The 17,753-nt window shown below is 45.9% G+C and overlaps 1 protein-coding gene across 2 annotated transcripts in view; it reads left to right on the forward strand.

The window, feature by feature from the left end:
- syt7a (synaptotagmin VIIa) overlaps nucleotides 1–16,023 on the forward strand; it is a 90,321-nt gene extending 74,298 nt beyond the window's left edge. For both annotated transcript variants that reach the window (XM_083654859.1, XM_083654858.1), the window contains exons 7-12: nucleotides 8,907–9,009; nucleotides 10,340–10,607; nucleotides 12,210–12,379; nucleotides 13,444–13,558; nucleotides 14,211–14,410; nucleotides 15,892–16,023. In XM_083654859.1, the coding sequence (XP_083510985.1) occupies nucleotides 8,907–9,009; nucleotides 10,340–10,607; nucleotides 12,210–12,379; nucleotides 13,444–13,558; nucleotides 14,211–14,410; nucleotides 15,892–15,996 (961 nt within the window). In that variant the 3' untranslated portion in view covers nucleotides 15,997–16,023. The remainder of the gene's footprint in view (nucleotides 1–8,906; nucleotides 9,010–10,339; nucleotides 10,608–12,209; nucleotides 12,380–13,443; nucleotides 13,559–14,210; nucleotides 14,411–15,891) is intronic.
- Nucleotides 16,024–17,753: the final 1,730 nt, after the last annotated feature.

A 17,753-nucleotide genomic window follows, 5' to 3' on the forward strand; every position in this document is an offset into this window, starting at 1 on the left:
CTCTGTAGCTCCTCCGAGGGCCCAGAGAGCTCCTCATTATTCCACAACATGTTAGTCACTTACATAAAAACGTGCTAAAAATAAACCTGTTCCTCGCCAGCCACCTTACGCGCCACAGATGCCGAATATTACCCACTGCTGCTCTATAAGGATACGCCACTCTCTCGCTGTCGCCAAATAATTGTTTTTGTATTCTATTTGAGCTAAGGCTAACAAATGACTCTAAGTACCATGGCTGTGTCATGTGAAACAAGTGACACAAACCCACACTAGTGTGTGCTTGTGTTATTCATTTCAGTTGTGGGATGGTGGTTTTGGTTATTAGCTCCAGTGTTTCAGAACCACAGAGCCGCAGCAAAAGCCTGCATTGGGTTCAGCCCTAGGCTGCTGCGACACACTCCGTTCCCTCCGCAGTCCAATTAGGTCATTTTAACCTCACTTTGATTCTGTGACAAATTGGAGACACTTTGGCGATGCATAATATGACACACACACACCTTAAAATAAAAATGTTAGGATAGGGTGAACAAATTCCTGATTTACTTGTCACACCAATTATTTTTCATTCAGAAGTGTTTCATCAATTTGAAGCCGGATTTATAACTCGGGGTCTATTGCAGTGCAGATGGCTACTGTCTTCCTTATCTGCCCTGCACAGCTACAGAATGAGCCTGAACTGTGTCTATGCAGCTTGTGAAACATTGTGGGTCATTTTAAACGTCTCCCTGTGGATACATGTCAAACATTAAGGTTTAATCAAAGTGGATCCCAAACAGGGTCAGTGGTGTCTTCAGCACGTCAATTGTCCTTCCGGAACTAATAACCACCTTCATTTGCTATAGACACAGCTATAGCCTTGAGAGAGCTATGCTATGTCAACACAACAACCGAAAGATGTTTGTCTCTTGGTTCGGCTGCCTGATTTTAGTTTCTTGCCTCCAAGCGTCCTCTGGCCTTTTTTCTAGAGTTAACACAACACTGCACAGACTTACAAAGAAGCATGCGAGTGTTCTTTGAGTAAGAACACAGTTTTTGTCAACCTCAAATGCGATAGACCCATAGCTCACAGTGATGTTTTAGCACAGTGTTATTTTTCAACCTTTTTTGTGCCAAGGCGTACTTTTGACATTGAAAAAATCCCATGGCACACCGCCATCCCAATTGTTACAAAATGAAACATAGTAGCATCATAGTACATTGCCGCGAGCTCGCCGTTTTTGCTTTCTTTTGACCCCCTGCTTGTACTGGGCTCTTCATCTAGGTTAGGTCTGGAAGGACCACTTTGATCAGGAGGATCAAGTTCAGTCTGTATTTTTCTTCTTCAAATATTTATCCATCTTTTTTTGTTAGCGTTAACACTAAGATGAGACAATTGTCACTTGTTATAATAACTGCGTCTACCTACATCTCAAATTTCCCTTCTAGGTCATTATTAGGCTACTAATCGCGCTACCATCCACAGTCAGAGAACAGTCGCGCAACCATAGAGTCTAGCGCTCAGCGAGAGCTGTATGAAATCAATTATTTGGTTAACATTCATTTTTCATTTTTATGGACCAATTAAGTGAAATTGGACAATTCCCCATGGCACACCTGGCAATCTCTCACGGCACACTAGTGTGCCGCAGCACGGCGGTTGGAAAGCACTGTCTTTAGCATAATCGTAATTCAGGGTTATTGCGAGAGCCGCAGAGCCGTAGAATTGTCTGTGTTTTTATTGTGTGCGTTACATTCATTTAGCTCTCCAGCTTTTGCATTCACCTGGCTGACACCATTCTTAAATGGGATGTGAAATCAACAAATAATCGAGTATGGAGCAAGCAGGCGCCACAGGCTCCCAATCCAGCATATTGCTACGACTCACCTCGATCAACAGTGACTGAGTGCATTGTGGTATTTTCTAGAGTAACCCGAGGTTCATTTAATTTCTCTCAATCCAAAGTGAACGACTGGCAGCTTATGGTGTTAAGAAGGGGAACAAACGAGACCTAGGAAGTCAAATAAATAAATAAATAAAACTATAATGAGGGCTTTGAATGTGTCGGTCGTTTGCTGAACTATCCCCCTCCTGAGCTGTAAAGTAATTCCACTTGAGCCATGTTTTGTGTGTTCCATGACAAATTACAAATTCAAATGCGTCTAATGAATGGTTTAGCCACACTCTAATTGGATGCTAAATTTAGCAGCTCATATAAGAGGTGTAAGTCTACAGTGTATTAGAAATGCAGGGTGTAAGCTGGCTGGGAGTATATCGTTCCCTGTGGTGTTAGTGCTGACTTCACAGATGTCTGGTCATGATTTAATCAATCACATCCTTGGCATATTGCATATACTAAAGGGGACTCTCGAAAGCCCGCCTCCAGCTGGAGACAAAGCCACTCTTTCATTCTTCTCTCATTCTCCACGCCCAATATCACAACCTGTGCTCCTCCCACATCCAACATGTCCTTCACATGCCCATCAGTCATCCTCATACATGTCTCCTTCATGTCTACCCACGATATCAACTCAAATGGTCGTATGAACAAGTCACTGGCAAATTCAGTGCATATTGCTCCATCGTTGCTCAGCCATAGCTGAAGGCAAACAAACCTGAACGCATTATGCCCACTGGTCCTGAGAAGGTGGAGTAGTGCCACAGATGTTTATGTTGCGCCTTCATTGACCTTGCGAGTGCGGGTCATTGGTTGACAGGTTCTTGTGTGACCATTTGTTTCTGAGGAGAGGTAAGAACAGGCAGACTGGACTGTACCAGAACTGCAGGTAGTGACAAAGACTTTCAGACCAAGGTTACATAATTTTAACAGGAAGGACCTCCCACACAGGGGGGGGGGGGGGGAGGGAGGCAATGTCATATGATAATGTAGCAGAGGAACTGGCCTTGATTACTGGCAGCAACAATGGCTTCTGTTGCTTTGGGCTCTGGGGCCCCACATGCCGAGATGTTTACATCTCAGGCATCCATAAGTTGCGGATCTCAGAAAGCTTCGTAAGGGTAATCGAATGGCTTGTTAACGCCTCGCTCACACAATTCTGCCGCGATTCACTGAACCCTATAGGTTCTTCCCCACTGTTGCTATAAAGGGAAGCCCACAGTCCCCAAGAGCTTTCAAGCTAGATTGCTCTCTGAGCGGCGAGCGAACGAGCCAATGAGGACGAGGCTCTAGACGAAGAAGGTGGGGCTTATCCCGGTGGTGCGTTAGCATTCAATCCACTGGCCCGTGGTCTTTCAATTATTCATCCGTGCATGTTATCATCATTTGATGTAAGCCAGTGGAGTTAATCCGTGATTCACAATCCATCTCGTGGATATACTGCACGTAGATTTATCTCTGCCTTGAAGAGGTAATGCACAGTGCCTGTGTTACTGTACCTAATTACCAAGTGAGCTATATTATATTGTGCATAATTTATGAGCTTATTACATTGCTTAACTTGACATGAAAGACAAGGCAAACAGTGGATGGCAGTGATGACTTTTTCGCCATAAATCAATATAAACGTGCTTTCGTTTAATTCAATGGATGTCTTAGAGTAGGACTATAGGGTAGGATGGTATCATCTGTGAGATGGAGGAGGGCATGCTAGAGGTTAGTGTGTAATGCACTTCGGTCACCGTGACAAATTAGATTAGGTCACAGAATACATAGGTGTATGCAGCACTACTGTGCACACTAATCAATTTCAAAGCGGTGACGCAGCATCTTGGCATTTTGGATGATAGAAAAACTGTTATTATGCTATATTCATTAATATTCTGTCTGAATGCTTCTTTGTACATAAACATGTAAATTGATGATGTTATGCTCTGCTAGTTCTGACACAGCAGCTCCTCCTGTAACAGGGGCTTTGCAGGCCTGACTAATCCGTCGTGGCCTTGGGAGACTCTGGTTAAGACTGTCCCGCGGGCCTTGGCTCCCCGTCCGCAGCCACCACCCTCATCCACACACTACACCACGGGGGGAACGCTGGGGCGCATTCAACCACATGCTAAGACAGGGGGGCAGTTCATAGCGCTAAGGCGGAAAAAAGGATTTACAAAGAGAGGAGTGCGTTCATACATACATTCATCCATCCATATGTCAGCAGAGGGAAGTTCAGAGGGCAAATCCATCTTGCTTCCGAGAGAGTAGTGAGTACTTATTGTATTGTGCACATCCATGCGTTATGTGGCTCTAAAGGCAGCACTCGAGTCAGCCGGTACACGCCTCGTATACACGCTCGACTCATACACCCAGATAGATGGATGGCACGGTGGTCGGGGAGATAAGCTATTAGGAGCGTTAACCTGGGAGCCGTGTATCACGCCTCAGAACAGGTGGCACATCTGCAGCAGCCGCCACCTCTGAGGCAGGCTTCAATTTAATGGTGATTTGAAATATTTGGGTAGACTTGTGTTGGCAGGCTAATGGACTTTTAAAATGTTTTGATGATTTTATGTTTGGTGGAATTCCCTGTAATGATAGCTTATTTATTTTAATTAAGCTCTGAGACACGCGAATGCTAAATTGCGGAGAGGATTGGGAGCCCATAAAAGAGAGAGCGTTGCAGACAGAGCAGATACCCGAGCTAACCCTAAACCCCTCTTTGGATTTAAAAAGTAATCATATTTTGCATATTATTATCATCGTGTTTTCAGTCAATACAGAAGATAGTATGAGCCACTCTATTGGGGCCAGAGTAACTCTCGCCCTAGTTAAAGGTCTTTCGAGAAGCGCTGAAATATTGCTTCCAATATCTATGCAGTCATAAAACGGCACTTATATAGATCTGGAGACAACATTTGGCACCGGCTGAATTGCTTTGTGGTTTTCTATTTCCACTCGGAGTTCAGTGAATGAAACGGGAAGACAGTAGGCAGCATTTAGCACTTCCCCCTTGTTGCTCCTTCCTGAAATGGGATTTCAATGATGCTATTTTGGACTCATCTCCAGCATGTCCAGGAAGTAATTTGTTATCAGTGAGTGTAAGTGCATGCATTGGGATGTCAGAGCAGTCTTTTGGAGACCGATAGTCGAGGAACCGGGGATGACTGGCTTACTATGTTGTAAATGTAGATGTAGTGCTCTATGTGGATGGTGAGTTATGTAAGCGCGGCACATTGCTTCAATACTATGGTTCTTTATGTGCATGATCCTACTGTATGCAGCGGTCCACTCTGCTCCCTAGAGAATGACAGATCTAGTGGGCGGCTCCGAAATGGAGCAGCATTGAAATACATCACTTCGCGGACCCAGACGAGCTTGTTTGTGTGAATGTTGACATGTTTGCAGTGCCAGTGGGGTGGGCAGTCTGGTGTCGGGGAGGGGGGCTGGGGGTGGCTTTCTTTCTCGCGTCTCTCTCCAGCCTAGAAGTGGAGTGTCTTTTCCCCCCCCTCCACCCCTTCCCCCCCTCATCGAGCTGCTGGCCCTCGGTCAGGTAACGAAAAAAAAAAAAAAAGGATAGTATCACAGGACGGTGAAACCCAAAGTAGCCCCGCCTGCCTCCATATTGTCTGTCCATGTGAACGTGTGTGTGTCTGCGAGGCTCTCACCCGTACCTGTCATATATCCTACCTTCCCTTCTTTGTTTTGTGTTTGCCTGTTTGCTGCACCCCCTCCTCACAACACCCCTCTTGTCACACGCGCACACACACACACACCCCACTCCCCAAACCCCCATACGTATGGTCTATGTTTCTAGAGCCGTTGCTATGCCAACAGCCCACTTTCCAATGCTTTAGCTGTGGGAGAAGCTGATCTAGAACTTGAGTCCACTCTGCCTCCCACTGGCTACTGTAGACAACTGCAGGATTCAAAGCATCAATTTCATAATGCTTTCACAGACAGCATTGGCACAACAATTTAGCAGTTGTAGTATTATCATCATTATGATCCAATCATTATCTCTGTTTTGTCAATTAAACAAACAGAAACAAATCTTACCAATTTATGATACACGGCACTGTAGCTTTGCGCAAAAGTATTGTTTTCGACAACAGATGTGCAGCCTCAGTTTCTTAGTTGATAAAGCGCCCGGAGCGGAGGCAGCACTCAGTCCGTGGGTCAGAGGACCACCTCGGGTGCTGTAGAGCAGGCTGGTAGAAAGGCCATTCCCCTGGCTGCACTAGCTCTTACCTGAGAATGCACAGAACCCCTGAATGAAGCATGAAGGAGAATGAATAATTGAAGACGTTCACTCCGCATCGACAGTTGGGAGGTGGAGGAGGAGGGAGGTGCCTTACTCTACTTCAGCCCCTGAGTCTCTCTCCACGCCGTAGTGTGCTCTCTTGAGCTAAGCCTCAGATCTTGGGTCAGTGTTTGACCCAGCCTTTTCCTCCTCTCAAACTCGCTGCTTGCAGTCTAGAGTCACTCTCAGTGTAATGACCTCCCTTGGCAACTAATACGACTAACACCAATTGATGAATATTCCCTTCCCTGATAGAAATGGTTAACACCCTCCTCCCCCCGGTCTCGCTCTGGTTCCTTTGCTGGTTTGAAGTGATTGTCTGTTTGCCTGTCTTGTTTGCTTGCTTTTTCTGTCTGTCTATTTGTCAGTATATTTTCCCTGGTTCTGTCCTTGTCTTCTGCAAAAATAAATGACACATTTTTCAACATTACTTTTCATCAAAATGTTCAGTCTAACAAAATGTATACAGTTCAATTCTACCACCAAACAGACATTCTCCGAGTATAAAGATAATCAGAACATGCTGGCCAGACAGACAGACTTTGTATGGGCTCCTTCCTTGTGTTCTGCCTGTCCAAGGCATTGCCTTCACTCTCTCTGAGTGACAACTACTTGCATATATGATATATGCACATGTAGCCAATGCCAGGCATGTGCTTTGGCCCCCTGTGTCCCCAATCCACACTTTTAGAGTGTTGCTAAATAGATGGAAAATCAGCTGGGAATACGTCAATTTAATATAACATCAAATATAATTTGTAGTAGTTCATCGCTAACGACGCCCTCTTTTGTAACACTCTAAATGTGCATTTCCTAATGGTTTTCCTATTCGTCTCTTTTTGTGTTTTAAATGATATTCTCTTTTTGTATGGTAATATCTAAGCCTTTTTTTCGCTCTCATACTGTATCTCATCAATCTTTTCTTTTGAACTCTCCTCCTAAAGAACAGTGCTTCCTTCTTGCTCTCTTTTTCTTCCTGGTGATCAATTGTATTTATTGTCTTTTTCTTTTTCTCCTCTGCTCTTTTTTCTCCCTCTCAGCATATGTTTGCCCTTTTGTCTCCTGTTTGAGATATTGTGTGTGCATAGCTCCTTATTTGTCTCTTTTATTCTTTGATACTTATCAGACTGACCAAACTAAGCCTCTCTTGTGATTCCAGGCATTCCTCCCTCCCTTCCTTCCTTCCTTCCTTCCTTCCTTCCTTCCTTCCTTCCTTCCTTCCTTCCTACTTTCCTTCCCTATCTTTTCTTGCAGCTGTTTTTCTTCTCTAATGTGTTCTGGTGTTTGTAACAATCTCACTCTCCGTTTGCTTTTGGTTTTTGTAACCTCACTGTTCATGCTATTAATACTTGCTATCTCTTCTGATACAGATACATGTTTAATCCTCAGCTTGCTTTCTATTTCTTACATTTGGTCTTGGACCTTCTATCTTCTCTACAGTCCTTATGATTTCACTATGCCTCCTCCATTGTGTGTGTAACTCAGCGTCCTCTGCGTCTCTTCTCTTTCTCCGTGTGTGTGTCTTGTTATTCCTTCCCTTCTTTAGTGTTGTTTTGTGGCCTAACAGTGTTTCAGTGTTCTACCTCTCCATTGTGCCTTGACCAGTCATCTATGGAGTGCTCTGTGTCCAATGTGTCACATATACTGTAACATTGGCCAGGACCTTTTATGCACTGGCTCTTTCTCTCTCTCTCTCTCTTTTCTCATAGCTTTCTTATTCTCATTATCATCATCTTTTCTCAGTTTGATTATTTTTTTAATATTTTTTCTTTCTTTTAAATTTGTGAATCTCTTTGTTTTTATGACATATGACCATAGAGGGTTTTCTCTCAGAATGTATGTCCCTCTTTATCATTATGTTATTTATTTTTTTACAATCCTCTTGTGAAGGAACTAAACTTAACATCTATTAACATGTGTACGTGCCTAAGTACCAGATCTGCCATGACAGATCTCTGATCTCTCGTGTATGTCCCTATATTTTGGTTTGTTGCTACTAATTCCCACCAACTGAGAGATTTAAACACGCACGCACGCACGCACGCACACACGCACGCACGCACACACACACACACACACACACACACACACACACACACACACACACACACACACACACACACTCACACACACCTTACAAACTGTTCAACATCTGTGACAGTCTGGTCCTGTACATGTTGCTATACATGTCTGTCTACTGTATATAACGTTGTGTATACATGTCGTTATACAATATTATGTGTGTGTCTTGTTTATGTCTCGTCTAGCAAATAAGGGGTGGACATTATATGTGTTTTGGTTTCTGTCTCAACTAAACCCGTGACACATGATGTATTAGCGCTTCTCTTTTGTGCTCTGTCCAAAAATGTGTTTGCTTACAGAACTTTATTGGAGGTAACTTTCTTGTTAGAGACATTCTGGATGCTTGCCACAGTGGACATAATGTACGGTCATCTCAGATTCCAAGCTTCATCACACAGGACGCACCACATCAAACTGGACTATTTGGCAAATTCCATTGGCTTTGTTCATGCTTTGCTAGAGGAAAACACAAACTTCTTTGAAATGACAGAGCCATCCAAAGCAAACTTGGACTCAATCAGTGATTTCGCATACACAGCTTCAACAGGTGGAGATTGAGCTCCCTGTATTCTCAGACCAGTCTCTCTTTCTCTCGAGAGGAGTTCGGCTCTCAGCAGATGTGTTTGCTCTGTGTCAACCTATGTTTCTACCCGCAGGGGCAACAAGCCAGTTAACAGCCCCAAGGGCCGGCCCCCTGATGCCGATGGCCACTCCTCTGTGACGGACCTGGCCAACTCTCTCACCGGGGACATGGTGATGGTAAGACCCCCCCCCCTCCCCGTCTCACCTCCATCCGCTTACCTCCGCTGATAAATCAGTGCGTTTGTTCAAACGTCCCATGGCTGTGCACGAGGTGACTGTCCCTCCTCAGGGAGGGCCAGTGTTGCTGCTGAGTCATCGTGCCTGCACAGGCCATGTTGATTTGACGCTGTACACGTGCGTGAGAGATATTAACGCAGGCAGGCTTACAGCGGCAATCAAGCGAGACGAGCCATCCAAGGTGACTCACACACTGTTTGATCTAGTGTTAAATTAGATTTGGAATATTTCACAGAGGCTCTCTGACAGGTATAAAAGCTTCTGTATATTGACAAATGAATTCTGAGAGTGACTCATTATGAGACTTGAAATTCGTAGCTCTCGGCTACAAAAAAGGTGAAACTTCCGGGACTGGAATCAACAATTTCAAGTAATGATGCTCCAAATGAATGTTGCCGTTGCAAACCGCCCCTCAAGCTGGGCTATTCAAAGTGTCACTGCAGGAAGACACTGCTTCCTCGGGGAGATGGTGTTAACTTCCTGTTCCTGAAAAACCATGCCTTCCACTCTGTGATGTTCTTGTAGAGAGGAAAATAGAGGAGAGAGGCAGAAGGCGGAGCTATAAGGAAAAAAGAAAAGAAGGTGATATAAAGACAGGTGCAAGTACAGAACATCAACCTTGAGCTGTGCTTCCCTCCCCATTGTCTCCATGCCTCTCACGCAGTGCTCGCTCTCTCTCTCTCTCTCTCTCTCTCTCTCTCTCCCTCTCTCTCTCCCTCTCTCTCTCTCCCTCTCTCTCTCTCTCTCTCTCTCTCTCTCTCTCTCCCTCTCTCTCTCTCTCTCTCTCTCTCTCTCCCTCTCTCCCTCTCTCTCTCTCTCTGTCCACTGCGAAAGATGGAAATATCGAGATAGTGGCCTTTTAGTGCACAGCGATGATAAAGCAGTCAGATTGGCTGCGAGAGAGGACGGGTGGTCGAAAGCTCCCCTATCTTTCATCTGAGCACCTCCTGCCTCTTAAGAGCATTAGTGAGGGAATTAAACTCTCGGCCTGCTTAATGTCAGGCCGCGCGCGCTCTCTGCGAGCAGCACCTTCACTGTGTCCTGATAGAAGTGTGGCTCGAAAATCTCTTGTGCCCAGCTTGTGCACAGCTTCTCCCTGTCCACGTGTGTGTGTGTGTGTGTGTGTGTGTGTGTGTGTGTGTGTGTGTGTGTGTGTGTGTGTGTGTGTGTGTGTGTGTGTATGTGTGTGTGTGTGTGCGCGTGCGTGCGTGCGCGTGCATTTGGCTAAATATACTTGACTCTGCCTGCCCCCTGTCCTTGCACGGTGCAGCTGTCTCCAGGTTCGGAGGACGATGACGGCGAAGGGCCCATCAGTGAGAAGCTGGGCCGCATCCAGTTCAGCGTAGGCTACAGCTTCCAGGACTCCACCCTCACTGTCAAGGTCCTCAAGGGCCAGGAGCTCCCCGCCAAAGACTTCTCCGGCACTTCCGACCCCTTCGTCAAACTCTACCTGCTGCCCGACAAGAAGCACAAGCTGGAGACCAAGGTCAAGAGGAAGAACCTCAACCCCAACTGGAACGAGACCTTCCTGTTTGAGGGTCTGTGTTGCCGCCAATCCCCTGCTCGACCACGAGCTGTTGTGGAAATGCATGTTGAAATCAGAGGCCGGAGGTGCTTAAAGTTACCCATCACATACGGATGAGCACAATATTTTCTCTGTACAATTAAGACATCAAATGCGCGGATCACGTATCAACAGACCAGCCTATTACAACACACACACATGCATGGGTATTGTAAATACCAACAAAAATAGGCCAGGCTGCCTACAAGTGCTCATCAACACCCATCACATAAACCTTCCGTTGCTCGCTGGTCCAGTTAGCCCGGGAGAGAGAGGCAGGTGGGGGGAGCATGTCCTCTGTCCTCTGTCCATCTCCAGCTTCTTCTGTGGGCTTGTCCTGCGTTATCACCGCAGGCATCGACAGTTGGTTTGTGCTGTCAGCAGTCCCAGCAGGTGTAGCATCAGTCCCAGCAGGTGTAGCAGCAGTCCCAGCAGGTGTAGCATCAGTCTCAGTCAAGCTAACATTTGCGGTTGAGCAGCTCTGGTTGCTCCTCGGAGTCGATTGGCTTCGATTTCTTGGGGGTGTAAATCCAAAATGTGTGAGTAAGCTTCATAGTTTTCCTTGTGACATGTCTGTAGTAGGATGCTGACTACAAAACGCAAATGAATAGTGGTGATTTGGCGCGCAGACTGAGTGGCACTAAACTGTTTATTTTCCTCTGATCTTTGAGTTAAAGTGAGTGAAGTTTGATATTGCACCGCCACACTTGGATGGTGATGACAAGAATAGCATGCATGCTGGTATCTTTATTAAAGTCAATTAGTGATGAATCACCCTCATGCATGAATCATACATCAATAAAAGTCAAATTTTACACATTATCCATGATGAGGAAGATATAGAAAAATAAAAATGCATGGCAAAAATAGCATATTGTCAATATTTTAGAGACCACCCAAAATTTCAAAAAGGCGCAGGAAAACATGAAGACAAGGTAAAGGCTGCCCATCTGCGTATATTACCCACATTATGATACAAAGCGGGTTGAAAATGGGCAAAGGCTTCCTTTAAGGGGAGCCAAGCTCCCCCCTGGCTCCATGTAGTTTGCCCCCTACCTTTAGATACTGTTCAATAAAGTAGAAAGTAATTTTCTGGAGTGCTGTAAACCGCAATGAAGTTTGATAGAGCCCAGGAATAGAGGAGTGTCTTGCCCCCTGACCTGAATTTGAACATACTGCTTGGGTGACAGTGCAGAGGCAAAAAAAAAAAAAAAAAGCAAGCCAGAAGACAAACTGCTCAAAGACTCGCCAAAATTAGAACAATAGCCGACACTCCTGAAAAATGAACGAGGCCTTTGTGACTACTGTATAATGATCCTGCTCAGTCCTTTCACAGAGTGCTGGCTACTCCTGCAGTTTTTGAATTGCTTGTTGGCCTAATTGATGCCTGTAGCATTTTAGTGCTTGTTGGGCTAATTGATGCCTGTAGCATTATAGTGCAGATTCCACTCATTGATGGCCTTTCACTGTCTTTTTCGCACTGCCAAGAATGTATTTCTCCGTCTCTCAGTGTTTCCAGTGTATCTTATTTGTCCAGTGTACACATCTCAGTGTTATCTGTTTGTCTCTGTCTCAGGTTTTCCATATGAGAAGGTGAGAGAGCGTACTCTCTACCTTCAGGTGTTGGACTTCGACCGCTTTAGCAGGAATGACCCCATTGGAGAGGTGTCGATCCCCCTTAACAAGGTGGAACTGGGACAGATAAAGACCTTCTGGAAGGAGCTGAAGCCCTGCAGTGATGGCAGTGTAAGGCAGCAGACATCACAGATATCAGTGGTCAGAGGGGCTGAAGGCTGTGATTGGGCCAGTGTTTCAGGCTGGTGTTTTATTAACAGTCTTATTCAAATTAATATGTAATGGGGTGACTGTAGCTCAGGAGGTAGAGTGGCTCATCCACTAATCGCTTCGGATAAAAGAGGTCGGTGGTTCGATCCCCGGCTCCTCCAGTCCGCATGTCGAAGTGTCCTTGGGCAAGATACTCAACCCCAAATTACTCCCGATATGGCTGTGCCAGCACCCTGCGTGGTAGCTTGCCGCCGTCGGTGTATGAATGTCTGTGTGAATGTACCTACTCATTGTAAAACGCTTTGGATAAAAGCTATATAAATGCAGGCCATTTACCATTTACCATTAATGGTCGTCCGGGTAGTTCAGCGGTAGATTCCCTGCCTACCAACACACGGGTCGCAGGTTCCAGCCCCTGTGTTACCTCCGGGCTTGGTCGGGCGTCCATACAGGCACAATTGGGTGGTGTACAGTAGATTTTGCGGGTGGGAAGCTGGATTAAGGGTATGTGTCCTGGTCACTGCACTATAGTGCCTCCTCTGGTCAGTCGGGGCGCCTGTTCGTGGGGGAGGGGAACTGGGGGAATAGCGTGATCTTCCCACACGCTACGTCCTGCCGGTGACAGCGCCTCGCTGTCAGGTGAATAGAGGCGGCTGGCGATCGGAGGAAGCATGTGCTAGTCTACAACGCTCCCCAGATCTTGCAAAGGGGGTTGAGCAATGACTGGGACAGCAGGGGGAATTGATCAAGTACAATTGGGGGTGAAAAAGGGGTGAGAAAACTTGATAAAAAAAAACTCTTAAAATTAATATGTAATTTTTTGACTAAGTTCAGCATGTGACTTTAATTGAGGTAATATAAGAATGAGCATTAGACTCAGCTGAGGCAGAAAGGGGAGTATTGTTGTTGTCCCTGATGAAATTTGAATAGGAGGACTCATTACCGTGTGTGTGTGTGTGTGTGTGTGTGTGTGTGTGTGTGTGTGTGTGTGTGTGTTCGCGTGTGCATGTTTGCATGTTCCCCAGGGAAGACGAGGAGACCTGCTGGTGTCTCTTTGCTATAACCCCACGGCCAACACCATCACTGTGAACATCATCAAAGCACGCAATCTCAAAGCCATGGATATCGGGGGAACCTCAGGTACAGATTCCACCCTGCTCAGGTCTGTGCTCGCTCCCTGGCCCTGCCTCACTGGGGCCAAAAATCCTTCTCATGACATGGGATGAGGCCCTATGGAGTCCACAAGCAGCTCCGGCTCCGTGTTCAAACATTTACTCACCTGTCCAAGGTCACTGTCTGGGTCCCAAGCTGGGGCCCACCACAGAGAGCTATGGCAGCAAGGTGACATTCCATCAGGATCTCTCTCTCTCTCTCTCTCTGCTATATAACTAATAGGATCTGTAGCCTCCTAGCTAAATGTGCATGTCAGTGCCAGCCCCCGTCTGGTTGTAGTGTGTTGTGTGCTATCAGGTCTCATAGTGAAATTCTATCAGCATGTTTTCGGAATGTTACTGATTCCTGAAATAGTGGAAGCGATATGCGATAGTACTACAGTTAAGTATTGTTCCAGAATTGCTACTATACAAATCCTGGGGCCTATTTCCATAAATACCTCCTCTCGCTCAGGGGAGAAGTTCACCTTGAGCTCTAACTAGTGTGTCTGCTTCCCTGCCGCCTGTCACGACTTTAACAATTAAGAGGGTAATTACTAACCTGACCCATCCTAGTCCTCATGCTGTTTTGTACTCCCCGTAATTTGCTGCGCTCGCTTCTGTCTGCGTCCATATTGCAGATCCATATGTGAAGCTGTGGCTGATGCACAAGGACAAGCGTGTGGAGAAGAAAAAGACAGTGACCATTAAGCGCTGTCTGAACCCCGTCTTCAACGAGTCGTTCCCCTTCGACGTGCCCGCCCACGTGCTGAGGGAGACCACCATCATCATCACTGTCATGGACAAGGACAGGCTCAGCCGCAACGACGTCATTGGCAAGGTAACGCTTGACAGTGCTGCTGCCTCGTCGCCCAATACTAAGTTCAGATGACCCGATAATAGCCCTCCGCGACAGTCTTCGGAGCTTGCCGACAATTCGTGTTGTGCCGTGTGCGAACTGCTCAAACACACGACCGGGGAGCTCACCGATGAGTCGCAGACACCCAACAGATATCAGTATATAAATGATAAATATACGAATATCAACGTGCTACAGCCAATGAGGGTGCAAGACACGGGGGGACAATGGCTCTGCTCCAGGCAAGTGGTCTGAGGAGCAAAGATGGAGAAAATGGGTCATTAATTCTACCGATTGCAAACTACTGTCGCACAACCGAAAAACAAATTTAAAAAGCATTTAAGTATCCAAATATTAGATGTTTACTAAGATCATTCCTTTATAGAGCAATAACTCTCGACAACTTTGAGCCAATGTGATAGAATGACCCATATACGTTGTGCGAGCGTGTGATTGTTAAACAGAGATAAAGCCGTGAGCAGACCTGTGTGAGACTGCATTTGTGAACTCGTCGGGGATTCTGCTGGTGGTGAAAGATCTTGTAAAAGTGTGATCTGCTGTCGTCCGCCCAGTCATATAGTGTGAAAAGCAAAACAACTTCAAGACTCCCGATTTAATACAAGACAGAAGGTTTTGTCATCCGAACAGAACAGCGACTGACGACCGTCGGGGTAGTCTGTCTGTCCATGCCAATAGTTACAACACCTGAGACCGTGTGAGGTTTAAGAAAGTCAGTAACTGGGTTTCCATCCAAATGTATCGCATAATTCAAGCGAATTTTGTGAAAATCCGCAAAATAAAATGCGAATTTATGCATGTTTCCATTCAGTTTTGTTTAGCGAGTTTTGGGAGTCGGCAGGTTGAGCAGTCGGTGGCGCTTCTCGTCAGGAGGAGGCGTAAAGTGCCTGTGTGCCTGTAAGAGATCTCTATCAGCGGAGACCTGCTTTGATTGAGTCATCACCCGGTGATGGTGATGATCACCGTCCTCATCGTCGTAAAGTCGCCTTCAAAGCATGATGTTAGATTATAACGAACTAGTTGTGTGGCTTAGCCTTCCCAAATGTTGAGGGTCGTTTTTTAGAATTTAATACATAGAATTGCGAACGTTACATTCAATTTCATTCAGACTGCCTGGCGCTAATCGCCACCATTTCCCCCTGGAGTAGCATGAAGCGGAAGTGAAGTCACATCTGGTACGTCATCGTTAATTCGCAAAATCTGTTTCCATTGCAAAAGTTCGCATCTTCCTACTGTCGATACGCTGATAAATCCACCCCCTCCAAGCGTAAAAACATTTATGCGATATTTCGACCTTTATTCGAATTTCTGGTGTTTCCATTCAAGTTTATATTCGCATTTTGGGTAAATGCGAATATCCAGAGGTGGATGGAAACCCAGTTAGTGTCTTCCTCCTTTTCTTTTCTTCCCTCTCTTTATTCGTTCTCGTCTCTTCGCCCTCTCAGATCTATCTATCGTGGAAGAGCGGCCCGGCGGAGGTGAAGCACTGGAAAGACATGATGGGTCGGCCGCGCACTAACGTCGCCCAGTGGCACGCTCTCAAGGCCTGATGGCGCCGCCCAGCTTCCTCCATGGCCCCTCCCCCGTCTCCTAACCCTCCCCGCCCCTCCCCGTCCACTCCTGTCCTTATGCACAAGACTGACTTGCTGCCAGGCTGCGAAACACGGGTACAATTAGCCATCTGCTCTCTTAAACCTTTAAAACGCTTTTCTTCCCAAATCTCGCTGTTCCTCTCCGACTCTCCTCTCTCCTCCTGTCCTTTATCATTCAGCCCCCTTTATTTTCTGTGTCTACCACTTTGCCAATGGTCCCCCTGTTTCTGACTGTCTGTATGTCTGTCTGTCTGTCTGTCCTTATGCACTTCGCCTGTGGAGATCTAATGGTCTGTTTGTTTCTTTGTCAACCCTTCCTCTTTGCGAGACCCCTTGGTTGTGAACTGCAATGCAGCCCTTGACCTATATAAGGTGCCAGTCCCGTGGGATCACAGAGAATCTTAAGTATGGCGTAATGATCTAATCTCATGTAATCCTACTGTATGACTATTCCAGGTAAACAATACTATACAGTATGTACTGTATGTACGTATACATATATATATAGATATATATACTATAGGCGTTTAGATTGGCAGAGTTCCCCTTATACACATTAGAAATATATGTTATTATCCATATCCTGTCTGTCGTTGTCCCATCTCTCCTGTCGTCTCATTTGTTGGCTTATCCTTGTCATGTGTCCCGACTGTACTATATCCTCCCCCTCATTTTGGCCCTCTCTCTTTTTCACTAAAAATGGTTTAGTGTTCAGCTGAAGTTGTAGAAAGCAATCAATATATTGTTTGTGATGATTTCCTGAGAACAGTGGACTCAAAATTGAATTGTTGATATTGCTGTCTCTCTCCCCCTTTTCTTTTCTTCTCTTGACCTTTCTTTCTTTCTCTCTCTCTTCTTATTCTTCTCTCTTTCTTTTCCTCTGGCACAATATTAGTGAATCCCCCCTTTCTGGACCCCTTGTCGTCTGTGTGCTGTGGGTGCTGTGCTGTAGCTCCAACAAAACTAGAGATAAAAAAAAAAGAACTTGGCGAACTTGGAAAGTGGAAAGAAACACAATAAACTTCTGAAACGGATCGTTCCTGGTTTTTCCAGACAAAAGCCCTGACATGGAGAGAGAAAAAAGAAGATGAAAAAAAAAAAATCACCCAAAATGTGATGATGTCATTTTTCACAAAATCACCACCCGAAGAAACCAATTCAAATGTTCTTCCAACGCTAAGATGAAAATAGAAGCAAAACGCAAGTTTCTTTTGGCTGTGCTGTGTGTGTGCGCACATGCATTTGGGTGTGTGCGCGCACTGTATGTTCGTGTACGCTACGAAATTCTCTGTGCTGCCCCGTGCTCTTGTGTTGCCCTTTTGTGCCGACGGGGGTTGAGCTCCTGCAAGAACCCTTTCAGCTCCCCACCAGTTCTGACTTAACCTGTATATGTCGTGTAGTGTGGCTGCATTTATGTGAGAATATTGAGCTGTGTGTGTGTGTGTGTGTGTGTGTGTGTGTGTGTGTGTGTGTGCATGCGTGTGTGTGTGTGTGTGTGTGCGTGTGTGTGTGTGTGTGTGTGTGTGTGTGTGTGTGTGTGTGTGTGTGTGTGTGTGTGCGTGTGTGTGTGCGTGCGTGCGTGCGTGCGCGCGTACAGATGTGAGCTTGCATGTACGTGTGTATGTGTTCGCAGGAGCAACACAATTACGACTCGGCAAATATCTTCTCTTTTCTCTTTCTCATCTTGCGATCGTATTGCTCTTCTTACTGCCATT

This window comes from Poromitra crassiceps (assembly GCF_964638095.1).
Source record: "Poromitra crassiceps genome assembly, chromosome: 18".
NCBI lineage: Eukaryota > Metazoa > Chordata > Actinopteri > Beryciformes > Melamphaidae > Poromitra > Poromitra crassiceps.